The 26,888-nt window shown below is 49.3% G+C and overlaps 1 protein-coding gene and 1 long non-coding RNA gene across 15 annotated transcripts in view; one reads left to right on the forward strand and one right to left on the reverse strand.

Annotated features, from left to right (window-relative positions):
- The window catches only part of NCOR2 (nuclear receptor corepressor 2), a 238,664-nt gene that overhangs the window by 84,062 nt on the left and 127,714 nt on the right, over positions 1 to 26,888 (forward strand). For all 13 annotated transcript variants that reach the window (XM_027652404.1, XM_027652403.1, XM_027652408.1 and 10 more), the window contains 2 exons: positions 1,256 to 1,383; positions 11,451 to 11,631. In XM_027652404.1, the coding sequence (XP_027508205.1) occupies positions 1,256 to 1,383; positions 11,451 to 11,631 (309 nt within the window). The remainder of the gene's footprint in view (positions 1 to 1,255; positions 1,384 to 11,450; positions 11,632 to 26,888) is intronic.
- LOC113951435 lies at positions 15,933 to 19,732 on the reverse strand. 2 transcript variants are annotated; one of them, XR_003529149.1, is made up of 4 exons: positions 19,585 to 19,732; positions 19,156 to 19,370; positions 17,403 to 17,652; positions 15,933 to 16,207 (listed from the first exon to the last, which is right to left on the reverse strand). It is a non-coding gene; the product is annotated as an uncharacterized LOC113951435 (long non-coding RNA). The 2 variants fall into 2 exon arrangements; XR_003529148.1 differs by lacking the exon at positions 15,933 to 16,207 and adding an exon at positions 16,560 to 17,199.

Below are 26,888 nucleotides of genomic sequence, written 5' to 3' on the forward strand. Positions count from 1 at the left end.
GAGAAGCTTCTATGTAAACATGTCATTTTACCCTCTGATGGTCAAAGATGTAGGGCCATGATATTCCCTTCTACTCCACAACTGGCTGGAGGGGAGTGTGCATGTAGTGCTGGGCTAATTCGTTCATTTCCAGCCTGGGAGGTGGGATCTCCCAGGCATAGGTTGTTGCTGTTTAAACTCCTGAATCCTTTCTTTGCCTGCCATGCACCTTGCTGGGGCAATTCCCCAGCTTCCCTAGTGCTGGAGCATGTTGGTCTTCACTACATCTGATCTTATAATTCCTGTTGTAGCTGTTGGGGCTGAGACACTCTGCCCACATCAGCTTGCACACATGTGGTGTCTTATTTATTGAATTTTTTTTTTCATCCTGAAATGTATTTTTTTCTTTTTGATGGAATTGGAGCTTTCTTGTTTCAGTTGAGAACTGTTCAAAAATAGCCTCCCAGGAGGAGTTGGTTCTTATAACATAAATGTATGTCAGTTTTTCCAGGGTATTCTGTGACAGGGCTTTCCATGCCATTGCTGAAGGTCTTAGTTAATTAGATGATTAGTCTGCTGGTCAAGTATCTATCTGCAAATAAAAAATAGCGGTTGAATGTAGCTGCTAAAATACTGTTGCTGGAATCAGTCTGTGGCACAGAGCAGGAGAGCTTCTTATTTAATTAAAATCAGGAACATACTGTACTGTACTCTCCAAGGGTCAAGGAACAAAAGGGACGTACACATAATAAGTAGCAAACTGTCCTTTCAAACCCCTTGAGCTCAGCCCAGGGGAGCTGTGTTTAAAGGCACACTGTCAGGATAACATTTGTGATTTCTCTTCTGTCTTTTTCCCCCTCTTTTTTCTTTCTCTGTGCTACTGTGTGAATTATTGAAGCTGAAAACATCCTGTGACTTTTAGTTTTGTTTCTACCTGTTCTTCCTCTCAGATTTGCAGTTGTCATCAGGACTGCTTGGATGCCAGAAACCCTTGTCTGGGTGCTCAGTAGCTGGGCTGGTATTACTGAGGTTCCTTCTCAGGAGCCAGCCTGCCCACAGCCATGTTGGACAGGGGGCTGAGCTACCATCCCAACACAATACAGGTCTGGGAATTACTGGGAACCTTTTGGGAAAGGAAGAGCACTGAGCTTTGTGGCCCAGCACCCAGTACTTCAAAGGAGGAATATCTTCATGGGTTTTTTTGAGTTGTCAGGGTTCTGTGTGTGCTTGGAAGTTCCCACCCGCCTAATGAGCTCTTCTGTGTTTGTTTCTGCAGGACGTTGCACTGTTGGAGTACCAGCATCATTCCAGGGATTTCGCTTCCCACCTCCCTCCGGGGTCTATCATGCAGCCACAGCGGCGGAGGCCGTCCCTGCTCTCCGAGTTCCAGCCGGGCAATGAAAGGTACTGGCTCCCCTCCTTCCCTGGGGAACCCCGGCTGCATCAGCCAGGATTTTGTGCAGGGCTGTGGTGGGAGCAGGAGCGCTGTGAGGGACCTGGGCAGTGGGATGCTGTGTGTGGGTACTGACTGTGCTCAGGTTCTGCGCCGGTTCAGCTTCCTTGTGCTAATGAAAGTGGCACCTTTGCCCTCTGGTTTCTTCTCTGGGTCTGTCATACATTTTAAAGAAGTCTTAAAAACACAAACAACAAAAAAACCCACGCTCCTCCCTACTGTGAAGTTTCACATTGCTGTGACTGGTCGCGTTGGCTTCTTCAGCATAGAAAATGAAGCCATGTGGTCAGGTGTGGTCTGTGGCTCCCAAGGCTGCAGGGAGGAGTGAGAAAAGCTCATTTCCACCCCCAGCTCTGCTTCCTCTGCTGCTGCTCTTCCTCCCTGCTTTCATTGTTTTTGTTTCTCTGTCTGCATTTCCCTTGCAACTTTCTCCAAGCTGCTTTTTTCCTGTCTGCTCCCCTCACGCCTCTGCCTGTGTCCCTGTTTGTTTTGTTTCCTGTTGTAGCCTCCTGTGGAAGGCTGGCAGTGCTTTTGGGTGCCAATCAGGCAAGTGCTCTGTGGCTGGGAACACTGTACATGCCTTAAGCACAGGAACTGATCTCTTCTGAAGGATATCACTCTCATTCTCTGTTTCTACTCAAAATGCTGATCTCTCTTATGGTTTTTCTTTTGCATTTGATGCTTGGCTTTGGAAAAAAATGGCCTGGAAGTGAAATAAGAGCACTGGTACAGTAGTTTTATACAAAACATTTTTTTAATGCTTATTCCTTAGTCAGGCTAAGAACAAAACCAGTGCAGAGTCAGAGATTAATCTATTTCTCTAAAATCATTGTTAGGAGAGAGGAGTAAGACCTCAGGGTGCTGCATGCATAATAGATACAGACAGGATCCTCTTTTTCTAGTGGGATGGGTTTGGCTTGGTGCTCAAAAACAAACCTGTGAGAATTTGGAGGCAAAAAGCAGCCTCCAAAGTAGGTTTTGTATCTGTCCTCCTGGATGTGCCCTTCTGGACTGTGCCTGTGGCACCTGTGTGTACAGAGGGTCACGTCACTTCTGATAACCAATAATTTATTGTAACATGTTGCACTGCCTTGGCTCACTTTGATTTCTCAGTGCTTTGATTTCTTAGCACAGAGTAACACGGTTAAGCTGGAATTGGGTCAGATTTAGCTAAATTTGGGGGAGATGGGTAAAGAGGAGCCAGCAACATGTTCCTTCTGCCTGTTTTTGTTTTTCACACTACTGATGGTTTGCAAAATGGAGAAGCAGTTCTGCTCTCCAGTAAAATGAAGGTTTCAAGGTCTGGATATGCTATTTAAAAAAATGTATCTTGGTTATTCCATATAACTAAAAAAACCCAGCAGCAAGCCTTGGTGTCTGCTGTACCACATGCCTGATCTGGTGTGGTCACCCAGGCATCTCCCTTTGGCCTGCAAATATTTCCAAGTTTTCGAGCTTCTTTTTGTGTTGGCAATCACATGAATGTGGTAAAAGTTAAGTGAGGTTGTCAGAACTAGATATACATCCACATGCTTATCATAGTACCTCACTTTCAACGTGAATGGTGATGCTCTGTCATGCTATAAAAAGAAAATTTTTTAACAGAATCAACTTACATTTCATCCCTTTTCCCCATAACATCCGAAATATTGCACTTTTGCAACAATTAGATAATAAAGCTAAAAATACCACCTCAGTTCAGTTGGCATCTTGTGCCAGGATTCTGGGACACAGACTCATTAAAAAAAATTTTGGGGGCATCTGGGCATGTAGCGGGGCAGTCTTTGAAAAATTTAAAGAAATTTTCAATCCAATGTTATTTGTTATTGAAGTAATTTGGATTGGGCACCATTGGGCTTGGGGAGGTGTTAGTGTTTTGCAAAGGCAGCTGCTGTTCTCTGCATCTTTAAGCACCACACTCAAAGATCCATCCTTAGGGGGCTTTGCTGTTCACCTTTGTGGTGTGAGGATCTGCTGTAACACGGTGCCTCCTGTGCTGTAAGTGGAGCCCTTTAGGTGATGGTCACTCACCTGAGGGTTCCAGGGCCAAGACCCTGGAACTCCTGGAGCAGGTTGGGTTGGTCACTGGTGCCCTCCCAAAAATAGCAATGGCTCTGCCTGGCACAGAGCACAGCCTGGATGAGGGAGGGTGGCAGTGGCAACCATCTCTGCAGCTGAGTCCCCTTGGCAGGCTCAGCACTTTGGCTTTGTTCCTGGGCTGGGATTGATGATTTCCAGCAGAGGCAGCTGGCTCTCGGTGTGAGGGGCTGGGAGGAGGGAGACCAAGGCAAACAACATCCACAGCAGGGCATAGGTGGGCTAAGTAGAGGGAAGCACAGGGGTGTGCTGTGTCTGAAAGAAAGACCCTCACTGTGGTTTCCTGCCTGGCAGCCCACCTGGCACACAGTGGTGGTGGGCACCAGACAATCTTCCCCTTGTAGTAAGTGTTGGTGGAGGGGAACCCTTCCAATCCTCCGTGGCTTTGGGAGTTCAGAGGAAGCAGCCTGTGTGCTGTTGGTTGTGGTAGCTGATGCTCTTCCAGGATCACTCCCCTCCTTAAGGAAATCAACTTGGGAGTCTGGTGCAAGTGGGATATGGCAAACTGACAGCACTGGGGATCAAGCTCTGTGCGTGTTCCTGGGTGGACATCCCTACCATCACTGTGCCTCGTGCTGATCCAGAGCAGCGCCTGCAGCTGGAGAGCAGTTCAGAACCTCGTGCTGTTCAGTCTCTGTTCCTCTGAGCCCACCTGCCTGGTGGGTGGCTGGTGTTTGCCCTCCTCTCCTGGAAACCGTGGGGATCCACTTTACTCTGTTTTGGGAGACTGTCCCCCAGTTTGGCTTTGCCTTCACTTTGGGCAGATCTCTGAAGCTTCTGCATCTGTCTTTGCACATGGTATTTGAGGCTTGACCCCATGGATGCTTTAAATCCCACAGAAATAATTTGGGCTTACTTAGATGGTCTTCCTTCCTGCAGATTTGCAGGTTTTTGGTCTCTCCTGGCTGCAGTTTTGCTGCAGCCACCAGGATGCTGATTAGTTGTGATCCAGTGGAAAGGGAACAAGCAGTGAAGCATTTCAGCATGGGCACAGTGTGTTAAGCATGAGTCAGGTGTTGGGGCAAAAAGCTGTTGAGTGATAACTTGCAGGAAGGAATCAGATGCTGAGATACTCCTGCATTTTGGGGCTTCCTGAGCAAGAGGCTCATTAGGAAGTTACAGACCGCTCTTTCTCCATGTACGTCAGAATTGAGAGTTGTCATCACTCCTTGGTGGTTGGGCAAAGATTTGAACTCCCTGTGCAGCAATTCTGGCTTGGAAGAAGAAAGGAAAACCTGAACCAGTCTGAATCTGTTGCTATAGGGAAAGTTGGCTCTGTCTGTCTTTGCAGGGATGTGCTGCTTTCCATGATGGTTTTTTTGGTAGCAGGCTTTTTCTTGGAAGGATCCACAGACTTCCCCTTAGCTTGTTCGGTTGGCTGTGCCAACTGGACTGGAGGAGCGAGGAGAAGTATTTCAGGATCTGCTGTTGGTACAAGTCGTACCATGAATGCTTGCAGCGGAATGCCCTGGCAAGCTGACAAGGATTAGGGCTTTTTTTCCTCTTCTATATATATTTTGGTCCTCAAAAGGAGTGAGGAAAAACTGGGTTGAGTGTTAAATGGCAGGTGCCAGTTGGGTGAGGGGTCTGAAAAATCAAGGAACTGGTTTTTTTTGATTTTTTTCATGTGTTGGGATTTTAGACCAAGGTTTCATATTAACACAGGAATGCTGGGGTGCATAATGGCTTCTCTGGCAGAAAACGTGGCTGTAAATAAGTGGTATGTATGTTAACACAGTATATTCCACCCTTATCCAGAATGAGATGAGTCACTGTTTTATAGAGGATTATTTTCCCAGTTCAGGAGATCATGCTCTTCTTTCGGAGCCATTCTGCTTAGCAGGCGTGAGGAGTTTGAAGAGTTTACCCGGTGTTGATCTGTGGGATGACATTTTGGATACATTAAGCAGCTGCTGTGTTTCTGCAGCCATCTGAGATAGCCATGTGCAGTATGGCATGAGAGCAGGCCAGATCACTGTGCCTCTCAAATGGGATTAATCCTGAGGAGCCCAGGGAGGGGTGGGAAGCCAGGGCAGTGTGTGTGGCACTGGAAATCATGTGCAGCTCTTGGTCTTCATCTGTGCTGGGCCAAATGACACCAACTGCTCCCCAGATAACAACACAACCAATTTATTGTCTTTAAGTTTCCATTTTTACAGATGACCCTTTTCTCAGGAGCGAGCTGGAGTCCCCCCAACCATTCACCTGCATGTCTTTTAACACTGGAAATGGTGTTCCAGGAGCTGTGTATTTTTCCTCCCCATAATTGAACATGGGACAATAACATCTGGAGAGGGCAGATGCTGGTGTGTAGGCACTTGGTGACAAGCCTTGTCTTGCAAGTACCCTCTGCTCCTGTGTGGGCTGTAGGCATGTCCATGGATGGGCACAGAGCATGACCAAGGCTCCACAGAGTTGATGCAGAGACACCAGGCTTCTTGAAAGGGACCAATGTGCCCTGGCAGGGAGATATGAGAGGAAATCTTGGCTTTGCCTTGGCTGGTATAAGGAATAAAAGTCCACACAGCAACTTTCTTGTGTGTAGTCTTGAACCAGATTTATTTTGGGGAAGGAAAGGTGATCCTGCAGTGTATGCAGCAGGAAATTTTGGGATATCTCTGAAGCCATTAGTTCAGGAGTGCTCCAGCCACCCAAGACTACCAAAAGGGCTTTCCTGATGGGCCCCAGTTTTGGATACCTGGAGGAAGCATGTGGGAGAGCTTTTGGAGAGAGACAAATATTCCTTCTCCACCTCTTGAGTGAGGCAGTGCCATTGTGTTAAAGCTTCTGGTGGTCCCATCCATGAATAATTCAGGCTCTGTGTATGGGGATCTTCAGTATGCAAGTTTTAAATCAAGCATCTGCTCTCATTTGAATTGCAGTTGGCTTGGAAGAAGGTGGCTGAGGGGTTGTGCAGGGCAGCTGAGACACCACTACCTGCCCTCGTGTGGGAATGCACAACCACAGAGCATCCCGAGGATGCACATGGGCACCTGGCCAGACCTCACCAGGACCTGGGAGTCCTTGAGCTGAGCCACATGGTGAGCTAAGCTCGAGGCTGTCCCACACCTCTGACTTCGAAAGACTCAGCCCTGCTGCTGGCAGATGATGCCGAGGGCATGGGAGCTCCATCTTCCCCACCCAGACATGCAGCTCTTCCCATCAAGTCATGATAGTTTTTCTCCCTTTCCACCTATCTAACAGGGGGAATATATCAGCTGGCCATGGACATGTTTTTCTAGGTGCCTGGTGGCAGGTCCTACAAACCCTCCAGTTTCTCTCTTTAACAGGTCCTGATTTGCCTACTGTCCCACTCTGGCTCTCATTATCTGTGAAGGGGTTGTTGAAACCTCTGACAAATCCTGGTGTTGGTGTTGTGGACTGATGACAAGATGGAGTCAGATTACAAGATGGAGTCTGCTTCGCCATTGTCTCGAGCACAGAGTTAAAAAGCCTTGATGCCACAGCTGGGCTGCTGCAGGAGCCGAGCTACTTGCAAAAGCTCCAGGAGGCACCCAGCAAGGCAGCAGGGACAGGCAGAGGAGCAGAAAGGACAAAAAGTTGTTACAGACAAAAAATGGGTGAAGGACTTTCCCAAATGAGGTGTGCCAGGCAGATCTTGATGGAGACTGGGGAACCAGCCAGTGGATGCTCAGGGCCCATCTTGGTACCAGATGATCTTTGCTGGGTACTGGTGAACTGGCCAATGGGCCTCCAGGGTATTTAGGGCCATGCCCGGGGACTGCTGGGGGGCTGTTTTAGAACACTGCTGTGGGAGCTGCTGCCACTCTGTTACCCTGCTGGTTATCCTGCCTCTGAGGATACAAGGCCACCAGGGAAGAAGCCCAGCAGAGACCTACCAGCTTGCAAGCCAGCAGCACTTCATGGTGGTGTTAACTCCTGTCCTGTGCTTTTAACAGTTACCCTTAGCTTTTCCCACTTTTCCATCTTCCTTCTTTTTCTCTGCTCTTTTGGGTTACAAAATAAAGTTGAATTATCATTTGGGTATCCAGCATCTGGCCTTGTTTGTGCCTTAATCTCGCTTATGGGAATGGTTTTAGAACCTGGTCCCCCTCTGCACCTAAGAGGATTGGAACAGTTGGCTATAAATAATTCACTTCAACACCAGTGGTTTTATGTATTACTCTCTCTCAAAAGCATTTTATTGTCTGTCTGTACCTGTGGGGATTGGATACTCTTTTTAGAACTTATTTTTGGAGACAATTTCCCACCAAACCATCTCAGCCAGGGGAAATAAACAGCCTCAGCAAAGCCGTCACTTGTCTTGGTTCCAGTTCCAAAAGACAGAGTAAGTTTTCCAGCCTGATTATGTTGTTTGGCCCTGTGGTACCTAGGGAACAGTATTTGCAGATGGGAGCAATTCTTAATGTGCCCTTGCTGGGAAGTTGGTGAGGGCTGACTCAAAGTCACTGCTGTTTTGAGCCCTCAGTGCAGGAGGTATGGGTGGGAAGTCAGGCTGGATTTTCTGGATGTTGCAGAACAGCAGCCACCTTCTGCTGCTCAGCTGATGGAGAAAGAGGAAAGTTTGAAGAGCAGGGGAGGGTTGTGCTGCTCTGAAGAGCTGGTCAGTGGGTTGGGGTGGGAGAGTCTTCTTTTACCTCCTGAAAAGTTTGTACTTGCCTGTTTCCCAGTGATTTGGTTTCAGGAAAGTAAAGGTAAAATCCATTTAGATGTCATCAGGCCTGCTCTTAGAAGTTCCAGGGGCAGCTCAGGATACCTTGTTTGATTCTCTCTCCACAGAGAGATGCTCTCAGCTTAATGATTGGACTTGATGATTTTAGAGGTCTTTTCCAACCTGAAGGATTCTATGATTCCTTGATACTCAGCTAGGAGACAATCCCTGTTTTCAGCCCATCTCATGCTCAGCTGGCTGTGGTGTAGGTATAACATAGCAGGAGATGTTTTCCTAGGTCCCAATGACTGACACGTGCTGGAGCAAGCTGCAGGTGCCCCACATTGCTGCAGGATTTGATCTGCTCATTCCTTCCTTACATCCTGTGTGAGTCTGCTGAGGAATCAGCCGGTGAATGAGTAACACGGCTGCAGCTGGGAGGGAGCGATGCATTTATCAGATTGGTAATGAACCAGAGGTCTAATCTTGGGTTATCTTGTTCTTCTGGACTCGGACCTGCCCCGAGCAGAGCTCTGTGTGGGTGGCTGGAAGTCGGGCAAACCCTGGGCACCCAGCTTTGTGTGTCAGCAAATCTCACACCGCTCCACTTCCCCGAAGTAGTTTGGCGTTTGTGGCGAAGGGCTCAGGTGAAGACTAACCTGCCCCACTTCATAATTAACACTGGCATTTGCTTTACTTCATTTAATTATGCATAACTCACATGCAATTAAAAATACTTTTTCCCTTCAGCAAATTAGGAATCTCTGGAATAAACCAGCCAGGTGGGAACTATTTGGAAAATGCAGCGAACACTGAACTCAGTGTAGTGGGAGGGTTTTTCAGGCAGGGTTATTTTTGCGCTGACAGCAACGTCATCGCTGTATAAAAGTCTGTTCTAAAGAGCTTGCTGCAGGTGTGGATGTGAAGAGTGAAAGGTGTGAAGGCTTCGAGCAAGAGCATTTGTGTTTGCAGCTAGGACAGGCTGAGTGGGTCATGTTCGGCAAAGCAATCTTGGGAGCGGCTGGAAATTCCAGTGGATAAAGTTAATAGCAGTTCCAATGGATGTGGAAATGGAAATAAAATAGCACCCTATAACATTGCAACTGCTTTCCCTGGCGTGGCCCCTGCCTCGCTGTGAGTAACTGCCTTTGTGAAGCTGAGTGGTGCTCTTATCTTTAAAATCCATGTTTTTTTCTGAGCGTAGCAGTTGTGTCAGGTTCTTGACAACTGCAGAGGTCTTGGACATGTCCTGTGTCAATTAGCAGCTTCTTGGTAATAGGACCTTAAAAAAAAAGAGGGAAGAAGTGAAAATAAATCTCATTTTTAATTGCCTCAGTACAGCAGAGCCTTGGGTGTTGGAATATTTTAGCACCTGCCCAGCTCAACAGTTGCTTATTGTTCCCGGTTTTTGCGGCGGAGCCTGAAATGCTGGCGCGCAGCTGCAGGCGGGCAGGGATCGCACGAGGGGTTGGGACCAGCCAGCAGGAAACCTGAGAGGTGCCAGGAGAGATTTCTGGGCTTGCTGAGAAAAGTTGAGGATCAGTCAGCGTGAAAGTGTTTGCAGGTGAAAGGAGCTGTGCTTCAGTGCCAGATTTCAGGCTGCTCGGCTCTGAAAAGTTTGTTGTGTGAGCTGTGCATTCACAGTCTCATAGGCTGGATCACCAAAGGCAGTGCTGGAGCCTCCCAGTTTTTCCAGCTCCTTTTTGCTGGGGAGGAGGAAGAGGATGAGCCAGATTCTGTTTCTGTGTGTCAGCAGCAAAGGTGCTGCCCAATGCCAATGTCAAACCCTCCGCAGCAGAGCTTGGCATGCACATGCTTTGTGCCTGCTGTTGATGTTTAAATTAAAAAATAAAACCCCTCAACTTTAACTTGATAAGCTGGAGCTGGGTTGAGTTGGCCATGCTGCTGTAGGGGAGGGCAGAGGGCTGTGCTCAGGATGTCCCTGAGAAGGTGGATTTCTCCAGGGTTCCTCCTCTCCTTGGATGTGATCCAGAGTGGTTATGGCCACTGGCTTCACAGGGCTCTGCGTCCTTCCATTTTTGCCATCCTCTCTATTTAATGTCAGCAGTTGCAGTTTGTGGGTGGGAGCCAAATGATGCATGAGAACCCCTGTTTTTATTCTTGATCTTGACAAAAACACATCCCCTTTCTCCATCCCCTTTGAGCAGCTCCAAAGGCTGTTTAGTTTGTTGGTGTTTGGTAACTGAGGAGTACATTTCACCACCAGCTCAGGAGAACTTCAACAATTTTGTTTAAGAGGAAAAGAAAAAAATCCATGTTTTTTCACAAGCTTTAAATCCCCTGTGCTTTGTTTTATTTTTATTTTTTTAAGACACATTTCTGCCTGAAGCGTTAAAAACACACCCTTGGAGCTGCTGCAGCAAAGCTGATCCTGGGGCATAGTAAAAGGTTTAATGTATTTTTGTAGGATCCCTTTACAATCCCCACAAGAGAATCCTGCTAAGGAAAACAGAGCTACAAAGAAAGTTTTACATTTGTTTAAAAAAAGAAAAACCAAGCCCACTCTCCAGGTATTACCAACTGCATCATATTTAATGGGTGAAAGATACTTGAGCCCGATGTGACTTGTCAGTGCAGTTGCTATCACTGGATAATGTGCCTTTGCAGCCTGCCAGATCTGTGTCAGAGACGTGCAACTACATGTGGCTGCTTTCTTTCCTCCCCCATCCTGGAAAAATAAATCCCCGCTGTCTAGCCATGGAGGAGTAGGCATTTTTTCCCCAACATATAATCTTTGGTATTCCTATGGAAGATGCTAAAAATAGACAGTGGTGCAGGTACCAGAAGGGAGCTCCGCCTCATCTTGGAGGCACAAGGGGACTTATGGGCCACATTTGGGAATTTTCCAAGTTTTGGCTCTTTCTGGACAGCCTGACACATGTGGCATGACGGGGAAGGCTCAAACGTGCAGCCTAGTTCACTTTGCCCTGGTGTAGGGACAGCCCCACCACATGTGGTGGGACAGAAGAGGGCCGTGAGGCCTTTGAGGTGACATGGTGGCAGTGCTGAGGAGGGGGACAGCAGGGTGGCCTGTTGAGCTTGGGGGATGGCAGTGATCCTGCTCCAGGAGATGCACCATGCCCAGCAGCCGAGCTAAGGGGCTGTGCCTGAGATGTCTCAGTCCAGGCCCATCTGGCCTCCCCTCATGGATCCTTTCGGAAAATGGGCAGATGTTGAGCCCTGTCTTCTTAGAGTGGTTTGTGATTGTGGAGCAGGGGAAAGCAGGGGTGGTTTGCTTTCTAAAGCCTCCTTTCCCTTTGTCCACAGATCTCAGGAGCTGCACCTGAGAACTGAGGCGCATTCCTATCTCTCTGACCTGACCAAGCCATCGGACTTGGAGTTCATTGAAACCAAGAGGCCACGCCTGGACCTGCTGCAGGACCCCCTGATGCGGCACTCGCCTCTCCTGAACCAGAGCCAGCAGGGAGGGACAGAAGATCTCTCAAAGGTAAGGGACCAATGGCCTGGCTGCCAGCTGGGTGTGGGGTCTGGGTTTTGGGATCCCCTTGGCTTGTGTAGAGCTGCCTTTGAGCTGCTGCTGAATGCAGTGTAGATGGTGGTTCCCGATGCACTGAGCAGTGGTTGGTGGTGTTGGATAGTATTCCCTGAGATGGGGTGACCACTTAAGGAAAACAGAAGCATATTAGCTTTCCTCATAACTGTTACAGTCATAGGCCTTTTTTTTACTAGGCTATTAGATGCACCAGAACAATTTGGAAGCTCCTGTAGGCTGAATTAAGGATGGCCATGTCTGGCTTTTCTGGATACTCTGCCTTGATTTGATTTTTACTTGACATTTCTCATTTATCACATCTCTTTATTTAATATCAGTGTTTGAAGGGCTGGAATAGGTTTCTGGTGGTTCTTTAATATAATCTTCCCCAGGAAAGCCTCCCTAGTCCCAGTCTCATTTAACAAAGCAAATCATTTACTTACGATCGTCCCCTCTGCACATGGAATAAATGTTGCAAAGAGAAATCCCTTGCTTGTGTGCCTGTTTGGATTTACTTTCATGCTCTGTTGGGGTAAATTGAGTTTGATTTTACCTTGGGTTTGGACATGCTCCTGGTTGGCAGGAAAGTCGTGCTGGATAAATGTGCTGGGGACAGCTCTCTTGATGCCAGTGCTGAGGGTTAGTGCAGCTGCAGGCTGGGCTTGGGAACTGCCTGAGCCTGCAATGAAATGAAAGGGAAGTTGCATCCATACCCAGGATGATGGGGGTGGTTTTCTGTATCCCTGTGGGAGCTGACTGAAATAATATACAGGCGAGAAAGCTCTTCCTTGGAAATGCCAGGATATGTAGACATCTCTTATCCATAAGGAACTGGTGGGCTTTACCTGAGATCCCTCTGAGCTATCTTTAATGAGAAGGATATTTAACTTTGGAATAGTTCAGATGCCAAGGGAGGCCTGAAGGCTCTGAAGAGTATTGTGCCCTCGGGGGATGCTGGTTGAGTGGCTGATGGGAAAAATACACGGTTGCCCCCGAAACAAAAAATACCCCTCTCCAAAGATGTGAGGAAACCAGGATGACTTTTCTGTCTGCACATTATTCTCACCAGCAGTTCTGTTTTGCCTCTCACCAGAAAGCCACAGATCATCTAAGCTATTTGTTTCTAATAGGCAAGGCTGCTCTTGAGGCATTAGTTGGTGAGTTTAGGAGCTGCATTTTCTTCTTGGTTTATGACACATTTCCAAGAATTACACGCATTTTATGGGGCTTAAAACATTTGTTAATGAAAGAGGAAGAGAGAGAGAGCTGAGATACAATTCAGCAAGACAAGATTATACTTTTAGTGGAGCCATTTGTAATTTTAGAGTCTGAAAAGGAAGAAGAAAATGTGGTGTCTTTGACTGGTGAGAGCCTGACTGGAGCTGGGATTAGTTGCTCTAAACTAGCAGGAGCTGTTTCCAGAATGGGTTTGATGGAGCTCACTGCAAGACTGGATGATCTCAGTGCTGTTCCAGTGGTTGGGAGCAGAAGGCAAGTCTGGGGCACGCAGTATATCTGCCTTTGCAACTTGGGAAATTGGGTTAGTAGCAATCTTTTGGCATTAGTTGTTCTCAGAGTAGCGTATAAATTGGTGGACATTAAGGTCATGGACAAGCTCCTGTAGCTGATGTGTGCATCGCTGTGAGGCTCAGCATGGTTGAGGAGCTGTTCTGGGTGTGCTGGTCCAGGGGAAATGCAAAGAGCTGAGGCTGATCTTTGGCCACAGCTCTGGACACTTGCAGATCTGGGCTGCTGACACAGGTAAAACCACTTCTCGCACCTATGCTAAGCCAACAACTGCACAATTCGGCGCTGGGCTCTGACGGTGTAACCCACCACCTGGGACAGATGATAAAGACCTTCTCCAGAGGCTCTGTGCTGAGTGAGACATGTCCTGGAGTGGTGGCACACGTGTGTTGGCAGGATGCGTGTCCCAGAGCGGTGGCAAAAACATGGTGGCAGGACGTGTGTCCCAGCGACCAGAGCTGGAGAGAGGTGTTTGCTGTTCTCTCTGTCCTGCTGACTCAGTGCCTGATGAAGTCACTCAATACTTTATCTAGGGCAGCTTTGCCAAGGGGGTGAGCTCCTTGGGTGAAACGCACCATGTGAGCCCAGTATTGCTAAACACGCTGCTGGTTGTTTAGATGGAGTATCCTAGGAGTTGTTCCCTTACTCCTTACCCCATTCCACGCTGGTGCAGTCACTGCGCGGGGAGGAGCTCAGTTTACTCATCGGAGTAACAGTGCTAGGACGATTTTTCATGGTGATTTTACAGATTGAGCTAATTTTTACACAGTAAGAGCTCCACAAAGCCCTCAACAAAAAGGGTAGGGGTTTGGTTACACACTCTGGGCGCCAGCCTGACTGTCCCAGGGGATGTAACTGTAATGAATGTTGCTCCCGGGCAGTGGATACGTGTTGGTCTCTGCCGGTTTCAGAGCAGCGGTGGGGCTGAGATGCAGAATCGAGTCTGTGGTGAGGTATGAGTTTAGCATACCCCCGATAACCACTGATAACTGGATTTACCAACCTTCAGCCCAGGGTAGAGAAGTCAACGTCATTCCTGCACATTTCCAAGGCCTTTGACACATAGTCTGTGCTCCAAACACAGATAGAGAAATTGATGTGGTAAATGCTTGTAGCAGATTCCAGAGCTTTTTCGCTGAAGAGAAGTGGATCTCTCATGTCTTTTATTCCTCATCTACCTCTCCCAAACACGGGGTGAGCTGCACCCCTTAACCCTGCTCAGGATCACTGCAGCCTCACTCCAAGTAAGGCTTAGTCTGTAAGGAGAAGGTAATGTCTTCTCTTGGATCAGCACACTCTAGCTGGAGAAAGCAGACATACTTTTGGGCACCATGCCTTTCAAAAGCAGCAGCTTTCAGCTAAATCTCACTTGGTCCAGTAAAAGATATTACCTTTCCTTAAGAACCTCACATTACTCATATCCTCAAACACTGGTGTTTCTTTTCAAGCCAGGGAACAGAAGGTTGTTTTCTTGCCTGCTTTCCCCCACTTGAGCATCTTTTTCCCAGCAAGAGGGATTGCTGTCATGTTGCTGTAGTACTGTGGTCCTGGGATCCTGCTGCTGGATGTGGCCAGGAGGGCTCTGGTGAGCTCAGTCTGCTGGGGAGAAATGAAATCTCCCCATGCGCTCTGTGCCAGCCAGGGCTGACACTGCTCCTGGGAAGGTGCTCCCTTGAGCTGGCTGACATTAACCAGACACAGTTAAAGCAGAGCTGTTTTTTCAATCACTGCAAGCCTGGATGTGGGATTCATTGGAAAAGCTGCCGTTGATGTGGCTTTGCCAGGTGCGCTCTTGGCAGAGATGCGGGAGGTTGTTCCCAGGACCCTTGGTGGCTTCTGCTTTCTTTCTTTCCGATAAAGTCACGGACCTCCATCACGTAGCAGCAGCCAGGAGTAAAGCAGGCAGCCCCAGAGCAGGCCAGTGTTGCTGTGCACGATCCCTGTCCCTGCGCAGACGTGCGCAGCTGGTGCTGCCTGCGATCCTGCCCTGTGGGGACGGCGAGCGTGGCACGTCTGGTCGATCAGCGCCTGCTCTCCCCTCTCCAGAGCTGGAGCTTCATCCCTTTCCATCTCTTCATATTCCTGTTGTGCTTCCACTTGTTCTTCTCCCCATTTTTAGGACTGCTCTTCTACCACGTATGTGGTTTGCTGCTCCTTCCTATAGGATGTGAGTCAGTCGTGATCTGCATTTAGTCCCCTTTGCAAGGGCTGGCTGGCTGCACTTACGCGTAGCTTATTGCTCCGACAGGAATTCACTTACAGGAGCCATGTAATCCCACGGGTACAGGGCTGGGTGGAGGCTTAGGAAACCTGAACCTTGCTGCCATCTGCCCTGGCAGGCTGCTGGTCACCGGGTAAGTCTCTTCCCCTTTCTGTATCTCAGATTTCCCCATCTGTACAAGGGACAATGCCACTTCCCTCTTTTGTAAAATGATTAACAACTATGGATGGAAAAAGGCAATTAAGAAGCCATGTGTTGTTAGGACTTGGACTCTGCTTTACATTGTGGAAAGGTTTTAATTTCTTCCCTTTCTGCATGAGTGTTTTTGTTGTGTTCTGGACTGAAAAATGGAATAAGAAAAGGGAGAGGGGGGAATTTTGGAAAAGACAGCACCAAGGCCAGGAAATATGTATGGCAAAGCAGAAATTAGGGCAAAGGGTATTTTGTTTTGATGCATATTAATGTAGATTTAAAAGCAATTAATTGAAAAAGGAGGAATTAACACGTTTGAAATGCCTTTTTAATGATGCATTGAAGCCAGCAGCGTACATGCCAAATTTCACACTGGCTGCCTGTTCCAGAGCCCAATTTACAGTGAACTCCTGGAAGACAGGCTGTGGGATGGAAAGGCTCTTGGCTAGCCTGCTAACTCCTGGCCTCAGGCTGGCAGGGCACCGAGGACAGCCGAAAGGCCTTTTGGGAGCCCTGCTTCCTCCTCACTGCGCTGGCTGGGGCCTTGGCAGTGGTGGGCCCTGGTCGCTGCTCCATCCCTTGCCGAATGTTCTAGGAGAGAAGAGTGGGAGGCGGGGGTCTCCGGCAGCAGGGTTTGCCCTGGTACAGGGTAGAGGGGCAGTGCCACAGCTCCCAGCACAGATAGCTGGGCTGGCTGGTAAATCACCAGTCGCGTTTCTGCTCCGTGGCTTTGTTATGGGAACATTGATCTGTTGCTGGGATTAACCTCTCAGAGTTTCCAGTGGGTTGGTCTCGCAGTTATTAATGAAACTGGCTGGAACTTGTGTTGACCTTGGCAAAGGCCCCAGTTGGCTTGGAGGTAACTGGCAAAAGCATAATCTCTAATTGAGTAATCCAGGGCTGGGGGAGGGGAGCAGAGGGGGTGGACACGCAGCAGTGCTTTGAACTGGGAGAGCTCGGCGCTCCGACGGGATGCGTGGGAGTGGAGGGCTCAGAACGGCACTGAGCACAGCGGCCGCCGAGGGAATTAGCAAGCAAAAGCGAGGCGGCATCTCAGATCCGGCACCCCAGGCTTCCTCTTGTAGAAAACAGCCCAGAATTCCAGCACCTCCCCATGATTTATTGCTGTGGAACAATAGCGCAGAGGGGCTGGAGAATGGAACGAGCTGTGAGCATCGGCCGTCCCTGGACGCGTGTCCTCCTGTAGCCTCTGTGTTTGCAGTGTCGATCACGCTGGGCTCTCCCTTCCCCACTGGGGGTTGTTTTTCACTTGGGAAAAAGAGTTCTGGGCTTGTTTCTTGGGCTTTTGGTGATCGTCTGCAAGCAGGGACCCAGCAATAGCTGGGCTGTCTTCCGTGGCTGTGCACCTTTGCCATGGGAGAGGGAGGTGCTTACTTGGCCAACTGTGGCCATGCCCAAACCTTTTGGGGAAGGGGTGGCTGTCAGCAAGCCCTGCAGGACACCCAGGCAGAGGGATCCTGAGGAGCTGCAGTAGCACTGATGGACAGGGGACACACCCATGCTGCCAGCATCCTGTTGCTCCCTCCCAGTGAGACCTCTGCCAGTTTGTGGCTTGACCAACCCTGTGGAAGATGAAATGCCTCAAGCACGTTGCCATGAAAAGAACAATTCTTGCCCTGAGGACTGTGGGTTCTTCGATGCAAAGCCTGCACACGCTGCGTGGTTCCCAACTGCTTCTTGGAGGAGCAGACTTCAGTGGAAATGGCTCTAACCTCAGGTCTGAGCAATGAAATGAAACCATTTTAGTGGGTACAAACACACCTACGTCTTTCCTGCTTTTGTCCTCCTTCCCCTGCAGAGAATGGCAGTTCTTGTTAACTCTCTGTGCAACCATGGCTGGGAGGCAGCTGGGCTCTCCCTGAGAAGCTGAGCCAGTGGAGTTGACTGCCCATCAGGAGCGAGTGGAGTAGGGTTGTCAAGTCCAGGAGCTGTAGGAGGATCCTCCTCCAGCGTGTTCGACGTCCACCCATCTGCCGTGGGCTTGCTCTTGCTGTCGACTTGTGCCTGATAAAAATCTGGTTGCAAGAAATGGTTTGGTGGGGTGGGGAATTTACGTTAGGGCAGCAATGATTCAAAGCTATTTCTGGGAAGATGAGGGAGATGTTGGCATTCTCTGCCATTCCAAACATATTTAAAAGCTGAAATATTTGCATTGTTCACGTTGTCACAGTGCAAACACTTCTGGCTGGATTTCTCCCACCCCCTGCTTTCCTCCCTGCTCCAAAGATCATTTCCAAATTGTGTGAGGATGAGTGTGAGTGTATTGGCCCCTGCTCACCTGCATGTGAACACACACCTTTGGGAGTGTGTGCCTGCCATATGCAAGCAGAGTGGATCTCCTGCCATGCCCAGCAGTCCCTTCCATCGCCCGGTGTGCAGCGGCTGTGCCAGGGTGGCTGTGAGGAGTTGTCAGCAGCCTGTGCTGTGCACCAGCATGGGACGGGAAGCCAAGGAACAAACAGCCCAAGGAGTGTTGTATCTGGAATCTCTGTCCCGTGCACGGGCTCATGCTGGTTTCATTTGAAAAACAGATGCTTTTGGGCGTTGCACAGTCCTTGTGAGATGTTCGGCTCCTCCAGCCAGCCCTTTTTGCAGGACAACTAGTTTTATTCCATTTCTCACCTGAAGTTCCTATGGCCAAAGAACTGAAGTATGGCCTGAGAGACTTGGATATGTCAGGGAAAGCCCTCATGGGCTGCGGAAACATTTCAGAAGCAGCATGTAAAAACCCTTGACCCTTCCCCGAGCCACCTGCAACCTGGCTCTTCCCTGCCCTGGCTGCTCTAGCCTGTGGTAGTCCCTAAACTACAGACAGCAGGGCTGAGGCTCAGTGCAGCTGGAAAATGAACAGGAGAACTGACAGTGCCTCAAGCACAGGTTGTTTCGCACTTCTTCGGCTCATTTGTGGTGATCGACATCCAAAACAACCTTTTAAATTGCCTTTCAAGCCACAGCAGTGGTGAAGGGCGATGTGATAAGGCTGACTGCTTCTCGGGAGCCTGCTTCATCATTTACATAATTGGACTTTTCTCTTCCACTCTGTCAATATTACAAGGCTCGCGCAGTGCGACATCTCACCTGATCTGCTGGAGGGAAAGAAAGTCCCTTGACTTTGTGTGCCTCACCCCTGTAATTGGAAGAAATATTGCCAGCTCTTTCTGCTTGTAACAGGGCAGCCTGGTGAGCTGGGTGTGCTTTGTGGGTTCAGGGAGACTTTTCTTCTCCATCTCTGAAGTGTTTATACATGTTACGTGTATCTATTTTATCTTCCACAGCAAGGATTCTAATGTGCCCTGTTATGTCCTGGACATGCAGGAGAGAGCAGAGCTAGTTTGCTACTTTGTCAGTCCTCAAGTGGGATTTAAGAAATAGGGTTGGTATGGCAGGAACCGGTACTGGTCTCCTGTGCATTGCTCCAGAGCATGGGTAAGGTGCAGGGTGAGGAGGGCTGTGCCAGCCACCGCTGCTGTGTGTGCTCAACCCATATAGTACACTTGTATGAGAAAAGAACCCCTCACCTAGAATAAAGTTCCAGGGAAAAATTCAGTCCTGCTACTAACAGGGATGTCCTGGCTGTTTTCTTTTCCTGCTGCAATTTCAGCCTTATCCGGTTTTCTTCTCCTGATTTTCTGGGAGGAGGTGTGGGTGCTGCCAGACATCTTGCAGATGAAGATGAGCTCGGCTACCCTCCTTCTTCAGCAACTCTGCACACCCCTTCTCTCCAAGGGTCTTCCTGGGGAGGGCAGGAGGTTTGGTGGGAGCAGCTCAGGCATCTTCTCCATGAACATACAGTACTGAGCACATTTTTGGTGCTGTACTTTTCCATGGTTAGGAAATGCAGCCTGTCTACTGTTCTGACTCACACAAGGAAAGCCAGTGAGTTGTGACACCCATCAGATTGATCCTGGGTGCCGTGTTTTGAGGAGGAGGGTATTTCATGCTAATACCTTCCTTCCCAGTGTGAGGTGGAAGCCTTGGAGGAGATGCAACAGCAATCGATGGTGTTTGCCTGCTGCTGCTGGAGGGGATGGAGTGGGGGGGTGATTTCAGAGATGGATTTGGCAGAGATGAGTTGCTGCTCTTTGTGCCTGTGGTGATGGAGCTGTAATAACATATTGAACATGGCAACAGCCCTTGCTAAAGCTCTGTGACTTCACGTTCGTGCTTCGTGGAGCCTCATCTCTTAACAACACCCTTAGCATCGATAACAAGAGAGGAGCTGTCGAGTGCCAGAGGGCCTAGTTAAAATCACTCGCTGAAAACCTCCTTTCTTTTTGGACCCAAACTTGCTTTTTAAACAGAAAAACTCTTTGGCTGTGTTTTAGGCAGAGAACATTCAGAGGGTTTTTTGGCTCCGCAGCTTCGTGCTGCATGGGGGGGGCCGGGGGGCGATGGACGCTGGTGTGTGTCAGGAATGCTGGCTGTGCGCTCGGCAAGCGGAGAGGGGTTGTTTTAGGACAAGCTGACAGGCCCTTGGCTTGTTCTGCTGCTCTCGAAAAATGTAATTCTAATTCTTGGCACCTTTTTCCAGGAGGATAAAGAGCGAGAGCGCAGTGGAGCCTGTTCCCTCTGCCCTTGGAAATGGGCTTTTACCCAGCAGCAGAGCTGGCTCAGGGTGGGAGCGATGTGCTCTCTCCTACCCCCAGTTTGGTGGATCAAAAGCAGAAATTAGTGGGGGAGAAGTAGCATGGGGTGAAATGACCTGAACCACCTCCTCACAGTCTTGACCTCGATCTGGTTACTCTTTGGTCATCTCAGCTCTCTGACAGAGCATCTTCTTCTGCAGGTGCCAGCATTCTGCCCAGGTTCTGCTCGCCTTCATCCTGGCTGAGGGCTGGCAGTCCCTTTAACCCTGTACCTTTTCCTATGAGGAAACTGTTCTGTGGTACTCCATCCTCTGGCAGTGCCAGGCAGCAGAGGAGGAGATGGGCCATGGGTGTGGGGTTTCCCAGTCCTCTGCTGCAACCCAAGGGGTTCTCCCTGAGCTGCAGAGCCCACAGGACCCTGCTTCAGCACGTCTGCTAACCCCTGTATCCCCACCTCTGCCTGCACAGTAACACTTCCTTGGCTTGCCTTCAAGCAGCTGCTCTGGTCACTGCCCAAACAGAATCTGATTTCTTTCCTCCCTGTGCTGTTCCCTGAGGAGCAGCAGTGATCGTTTCTGCCTTCTGATCTCCACTTTGGATGCTGTCATTCCTGTGGCTGTTTAAGAAAGAACCATTGCCTGGTGCAGGTCAAGCCGTCCCACGTGGTTACGTGACCGAACCAAGCACAGGCTTTTATTTCAGGTTGGTTTTCAGGTCTGTGCTATTTTATCTTGTGCCAGCCATCTCAGGTATGATGTAGAGCACATTGCCTGTAGCAGTTAATGTGTTTCTGCCTCGGCAGCAGAGAGAGTGGCAGATGTAAACACAGGAATGTTACAGTCTTTCAAACACTAAAAACTCCCAAAGAATAGGTGGGTGTGTGTATATAAGTATATGCAGCGCATTATATTAATGGAGAGAGATTTGTAAATTCATGCATTCGTGAATGTTTCATGTGTATATACTTTTTTATAGGTTTTTAAGTAATTGATAAGCCCACATTTTTATATATATACACACACACACACATATATATGCTGCCTCGTGTACTTGTAAGCTGTGATTTTTCAAAGGCTTCTTCTAGCCTCGTTCAGTGATCCTGCCTTCAGCAGACACAAGGAGAAGGGCTCCAGTCTCAAGCAAAGCTAAATATTGATTTGAGTCAATCTGGGTGCACTTGGAGACATCACTAGTGTTCATGAATGCAGCATAATCGCTGATTGGAGAGGGGAAATTTCATCATAAAGGCCCCAAAAGGGAGGTTTATTATTGCTTTCTTCCAAATGCCTGAATTTTATTAGCTTCAGTCATTCTTGGCAGGGCAGTGGAATGGGATTTTATAGTTAGCAAAGGAAAAGTAAACACAGTAATCATTTCACAGCCCTGTGCCTGCCAAACCAAGATGGAAATTCCAGCCTTGGTGGGAAGCTGCTGCTTTACTAACAGATAATAACAAATTCACTGTGGGCTTATTCTTGCTATGAGAGTTGAGATGTTCAGGTTTTTCTGTAACACCCTGATCTGGGGAGGCAGAGGTGCTTCATGCTTTTCTGCAGGAACAGCCTGGGCAGAGGTTTGTGGTTCGAGTAACTCCCACAGCCATTCACAGGTAGAAATGGTGTTTCTGCTCTGAGCCTTTGGGAGCTGCTCTATCCCACGCTCTTGTCAGTATTTGGTTTTTCCTTGGTCAGTCTTGCTCTGGTTGCAGAGCTGAGCGATGCTCGAGGAGTGACACGTTTGGTCCCTGCACTCTTTGACCATCTCTACCTGCTGAATGGGGGGAGGGATATCATGGAAAAAAACATTCTCCATCTAAATCCAAAACTCTCATGAAAGGCTTGTTTTGCATGGTTTCCTGGGCTTGTTGAGGGCTTGGCTGCCAGCTCGGATCTGGACTCGCGCCCGCCTGTGTTTCCTGGTGCTGGGGGACGTTACTTCCTCCCACCTTCCTGCCCCGCCGGCGTGGGGGTGGTGGTGGGGATGGCCTGCCTGCCGCAGGATGCGGCCTCCTGATGGAAAAGCAGGCGGAGCAGTGAAGGAAATGGCTACTCAAACAAGCGGCGAATGTCGAGGCAGCCCCTTCCACGTGTCTGCACAATTATTAGAACAATAAACCACTGAGCGCAGCCGGCGGCGGGCTCTGATGGATGGTGCAGCTGACGGCTGCTGTGCACCACCCGTGCTCCCTGTCAGCACGGATCCTGCTGGGGTGGAGGGCCTTGACCCGTGCTACACCACCTCTTCCACGGCACTGAGATGGAAGTTGGTACAAGCAGCTGGGACCGTGTCCCACATCCCCGCCTGTGTGTGTCCCGAGGTGCTGCTTGTGGGGAGTTTGGGACGGTGGCCAGAGGATGTATTTTGTGTGGCCATGGGGGCTGTCAGGCTCCTGGTGGATTCCTTGGGCAGTGGAGGGGCAGGCAGAGCATTGTCCCTATCGTGTCCCCCGTAGTTTTTAGAGATGAGAGGTATTTGATGTCCAGCTTCATATACTTGAGAGCACAGCCAGGATGAATCTGTACATTAGGTGACCTGGAGCAAGGAAGTGGTGACATGCAGCTGGTGAGGGGAGCTCGATGAATTGCTGTAGGAGCAGGTGCTTCAGTTTTTTGAGCTGACACAGTTGGAAGAGGAGCTGCTGGGAGTGAGCAGGGTTTTGGTGCTGGGACTGTCACCCCATGCCCAATGTGCTGGGAGTCCCCAGCGTAGTTGTTGTCCCCAGGGGAGTTGTTGGTGATCCTGGCTTGGTGCATGGAAGAGGAGGTTTGGGTTCGTCCCACAGTGCACCTCAGCCACTGCTCAAACCATTTTATGTCTTGTTTGTGTTTCCTTTCTCCATCAGTCTGTCTCCTCCTTGGTGGGCAGCTTGACCCCCAGGATTTGGGTAAAATAATTTTTAGTGATGGTTATGAAGGGGGGGAGGAGTTGCCTTTAAGTGTATCTCACTTGTGGCAGTGGTTAAAAAGAACTGTCTTCAGTCATTCCCTTCCCTCTCCTAAATTTGATGCCCTTTCAAGCCAAATTCCCAATATTGATGCTGTGTGCCATCTTGATTAACTCCCAGACAAATCCCTGCTTCACAGGGCCGCCGAGTGCTGCCCTATGTGTATCCCGCTGGGATGTGCATGGCTGAGGAGTCCCTGCTCCTCCTCGGCCTCCTGCCTCCTCCCTGGCAATAGGAGGAAATTTAAATGTTTCTGAAGAGCAACATTTCCATTTCAAAAGCTGTTCGTTCAAGTGCGTCTGGAGTGGGATTTCTCTCCCCCACTCCTCTCTGAATGGGAGCTTTAGAAGTCTCATTTCCTCTGCTTGATAACACCAGGCTGAGAAGGGCTTTTGTCTTTTCATTTCCCCTCAATTTTTTATTTTTAAATCAGTGAGGTTTGGAGAAGCTGCTGTGGTGGATTTTCCCTCCCCCGTGTTTGTCCGTGTGCTGGAGGATGCACCTGGCATCACCCAGTGAATGAGCTGGAGCTTCCTGGGGAACAGCCCCAAGCTGAGCAGGCACCCACCTGGGAGCACCCTGCCAGTTGCTCCTGGAAGCAGAGGAGGAGGTTTGTTGGCATGCCCCTGCCACCCTGCCCTTCCCAGCTATCTGAGCAGGGGCTTACATGCCCCAGCACCTCTGGACAGTATTGGGTGTCTTGGTGCTGAGCCCGGCTTAGGATCTGGCCCCGTGTTTCGAACACATGACACTGCAGTGGCTTTAATCCTGCTGACTGGTTGCCTGCCTGCTTTTTGGCTGACATAGCTTTTCCAGTTAGTGTGAAATTATATATTTTTAATGGGATGCTCAGAGGAAGGCACATATAAGGGGATGCAGTTGCCTGGCTGCCACTTCTGCAGGACTGATGAGTGTGGATGCAGACGCTGTCCCAGGAGTGTGATGGCAGTTGTGCTGGTCACTGGAGTATTTCACTGCTATAAAAAGGGATATTTTTCTGCAGAAGCCTTTTTTACAAAACTCTGGCATGCTTTTCATGTGGCATCTAGGGCTGGAGGGCTTTCTACCTGCTTGAGGGCCAGCTGGGATTTGGCACAGACTATTCCAGCATCCTCTGTCAGAGGAAACATGCCTCCTGGGATTAACATAGACCTTGATGCTACATCCCTGCCTGGTTGATGTGCTGGAAAGACTTGGAATTTGCTTTGTTGCATGTGCCAGTTGGAAGAGGATGAGTGATATTGCCAAAAATAAAAAATTAAAATGTTGGGAAGCTAAAGCTTTCAAAGGCACAGAGTGAGTGTTCTATTCCCCTGAGCTTTGCTGGGTTGGCTGACAAGATGCTTTCCAGGTTGCTGGAGGAGGTTTAGGGATTGTGCCTGCACCCCCAGGCAGGGGACCCCTTCTGCCTCTCTGGGGTCTCCCTAAAGAAACTCCTTGAGCAGCAGGCACAGAGAGAAATACAAAACCAGGAGGGAGGGACAGTCACGTGAGGCCATGTCACCACATCCCATGTTCCCAAGTCCATGGTGATTATTCTGAGGTTCCTGTGAAGGCTGCCCAAAGTTGGCCAGCTCCGGGGAATGCGAGGGAGGTTTGAGCCTCAGCAACAAGCGGCTTTGCTGGGAGGAGCAGCATCTGGCTCTGCTGTGTTACCTTTAAAATGTGGTTCTCCAACCAGGGGTGCTCACCCTGCTGCCTGGCCAAGAGCCAAATTGGGCAATTAAAAATTTGCCTCCCTGCCTTGGCGTTCCTTGTAATCAGAAGCGTTTTTCACAGTTGGTTCCTTTTTAAGAGACATCAAACAAGCGCTCTCCTCCCGCCTCGCCTCCCTTGTGTGTTGTTTATGTGCCTCCCAGGCGTTTAGGTGAGTTTGTGGCAGCCCCCTCCTCTTGGCCTCCTGGGTCTTAGTCACCCAGGTTGTGGTTTTGAATATCCTGGTGCAGGATTTTGATGTGCTCTTGAGCCGATGGGTTACGTGCCTGGTGCCTTTTTCATGCCTCCCCAGCGCTGCAGTTTCGTGGTTGTTTCCCATTGCCACAAGCCAGTGCTGTTCCCCACGGGAGCTGTTTTGCCTTCTCAAACCAAGACACCAATGCTTTCCTCCTGGCTCCAGCTGAGGGTGAGCCTGGTCCCTGCCACAGCACAAAAGGCTGTGGGCAGGACATGCCTGGCAGGGACTGTCCTGCACTGGGGTGGGCAGAGGGGAGGCTGTGGGGGGCTCCTGTGCCTGCGTCTCTTCCCGGTTGGGGGAAGCTCTGCTCGTTTAAGCACATGGGTTTGAGTTTGTGAATGGGAGGTGGGGATTTAGGGTTGAAGTGCTGTGCTAGGGGACAGTGATACTCTTGGCAGCACACTGTTGGGTGCTACAGCAGCACTGGTGATGATCTGGGTGGCTGCTGGGTGAACAAGTTATTGAGAGAACATTAAAGTTTCAGAGGGAAGAGTAGAAGAGCTTGGTGCTCTATGGCCTACTCTGACAACCTTAATTTGTCCTCCCCTTTTTTGCTGGAAGCAGCAGGACACACCCTCTTTGAGTTACATGCCTCTCTGTTCAGTGCCTGGGACAGACCCTGTCTTGTGCCGAGCAGGTCTCTGGTTGCTTTACTCCATCCTTATCCTGTGGTGGGTGGTCTCAGGCTTTACCTTCTGTCCCAACCATGACTCCTGCATTTATTTATCACTATTTTAGGGCACTTGCTGTTGGCCTGGAATACTCCACACATGCCATTATGTTCCTTCCAGCTCAGCCCTTTCCTTTCCTTTGCAGAAGTGCAGGCAGAGTGCAGTACCTATCTTGGAGCGTCCCAGGACCAGGACCTCACTCCTCTTGCTTGCTCGATTCCAAGTCTTTCCCTGGGCAAGCACCAAGATGAGATTTTTATTAATATTCTTTTCTTTTCCCTTGGACACTTTTTCAGCGTTAACAAATGCGAATTGCTGGCAGAGAGTCTTACCAGATGTATCAACTGTGCTGAAGATGCTCAAGAAAAAGATTCCCAGAATCTTTCTGGATGTTGCAGAAATGCATATTTTCCTGTAAACTTGTTCTTGGAAGCTGCAGAGTTGTTTTGGCTGAAATTCACTATTTAAAAAAAAAAAAAAAAAAGGCAAAAAAAATAGCCTAAAAAAGCCTGAAGGTGATGTTCAGCATGGAAAATTTCAGTCCAGACAGTTACAGTTTGAACAAACTTAGGATCAACTGGCAGTGCAGGGATGCAGAATAGGCAGCATTGGGGGATTCTTAATGAGAGGTGGAGCAATTAGCTCCTCGTTATAATGACTAGATGGGTAGGTGAGAATTCATCACTCCTTCAAGTCAGTGGGGAACATTTGCATTCAATGCAATTATTATCCACTAATGGGGAAACGCAGGAAGGGAATGAAAGGCACAGCATCCATTTGTCGGTGTAATGCCTTTGGCTTCAGTGGGAGTTTGCCTGAGTAAGTATTTCCGGAATTGACCCCTTATTCCCGGCTGCCTCTGAGTCCATAAACTGAATCTGCTGGTGCTTCTGTAGAATTCTGCAATCCTGAGATCCAGAGGCAGCATCTGCTCAGTATAACACCGTGGAATGGCTCTTTTGAGCACAAGCAAGTTTTGTGAGACCAGATACAAGGCTTTGGGTAGTGCATTGAACTGAGACACTCACTGGCGAGGTTTTACCACCCTCATAAATCTGGCGGGGGGGGGGGGGGGGGGGGGGGGGGGGGGGGGGGG

The sequence above is a fragment of the Corapipo altera genome, unplaced genomic scaffold (assembly GCF_003945725.1).
Source record: "Corapipo altera isolate COAL_440 unplaced genomic scaffold, ASM394572v1 67, whole genome shotgun sequence".
Lineage (NCBI taxonomy): Eukaryota > Metazoa > Chordata > Aves > Passeriformes > Pipridae > Corapipo > Corapipo altera.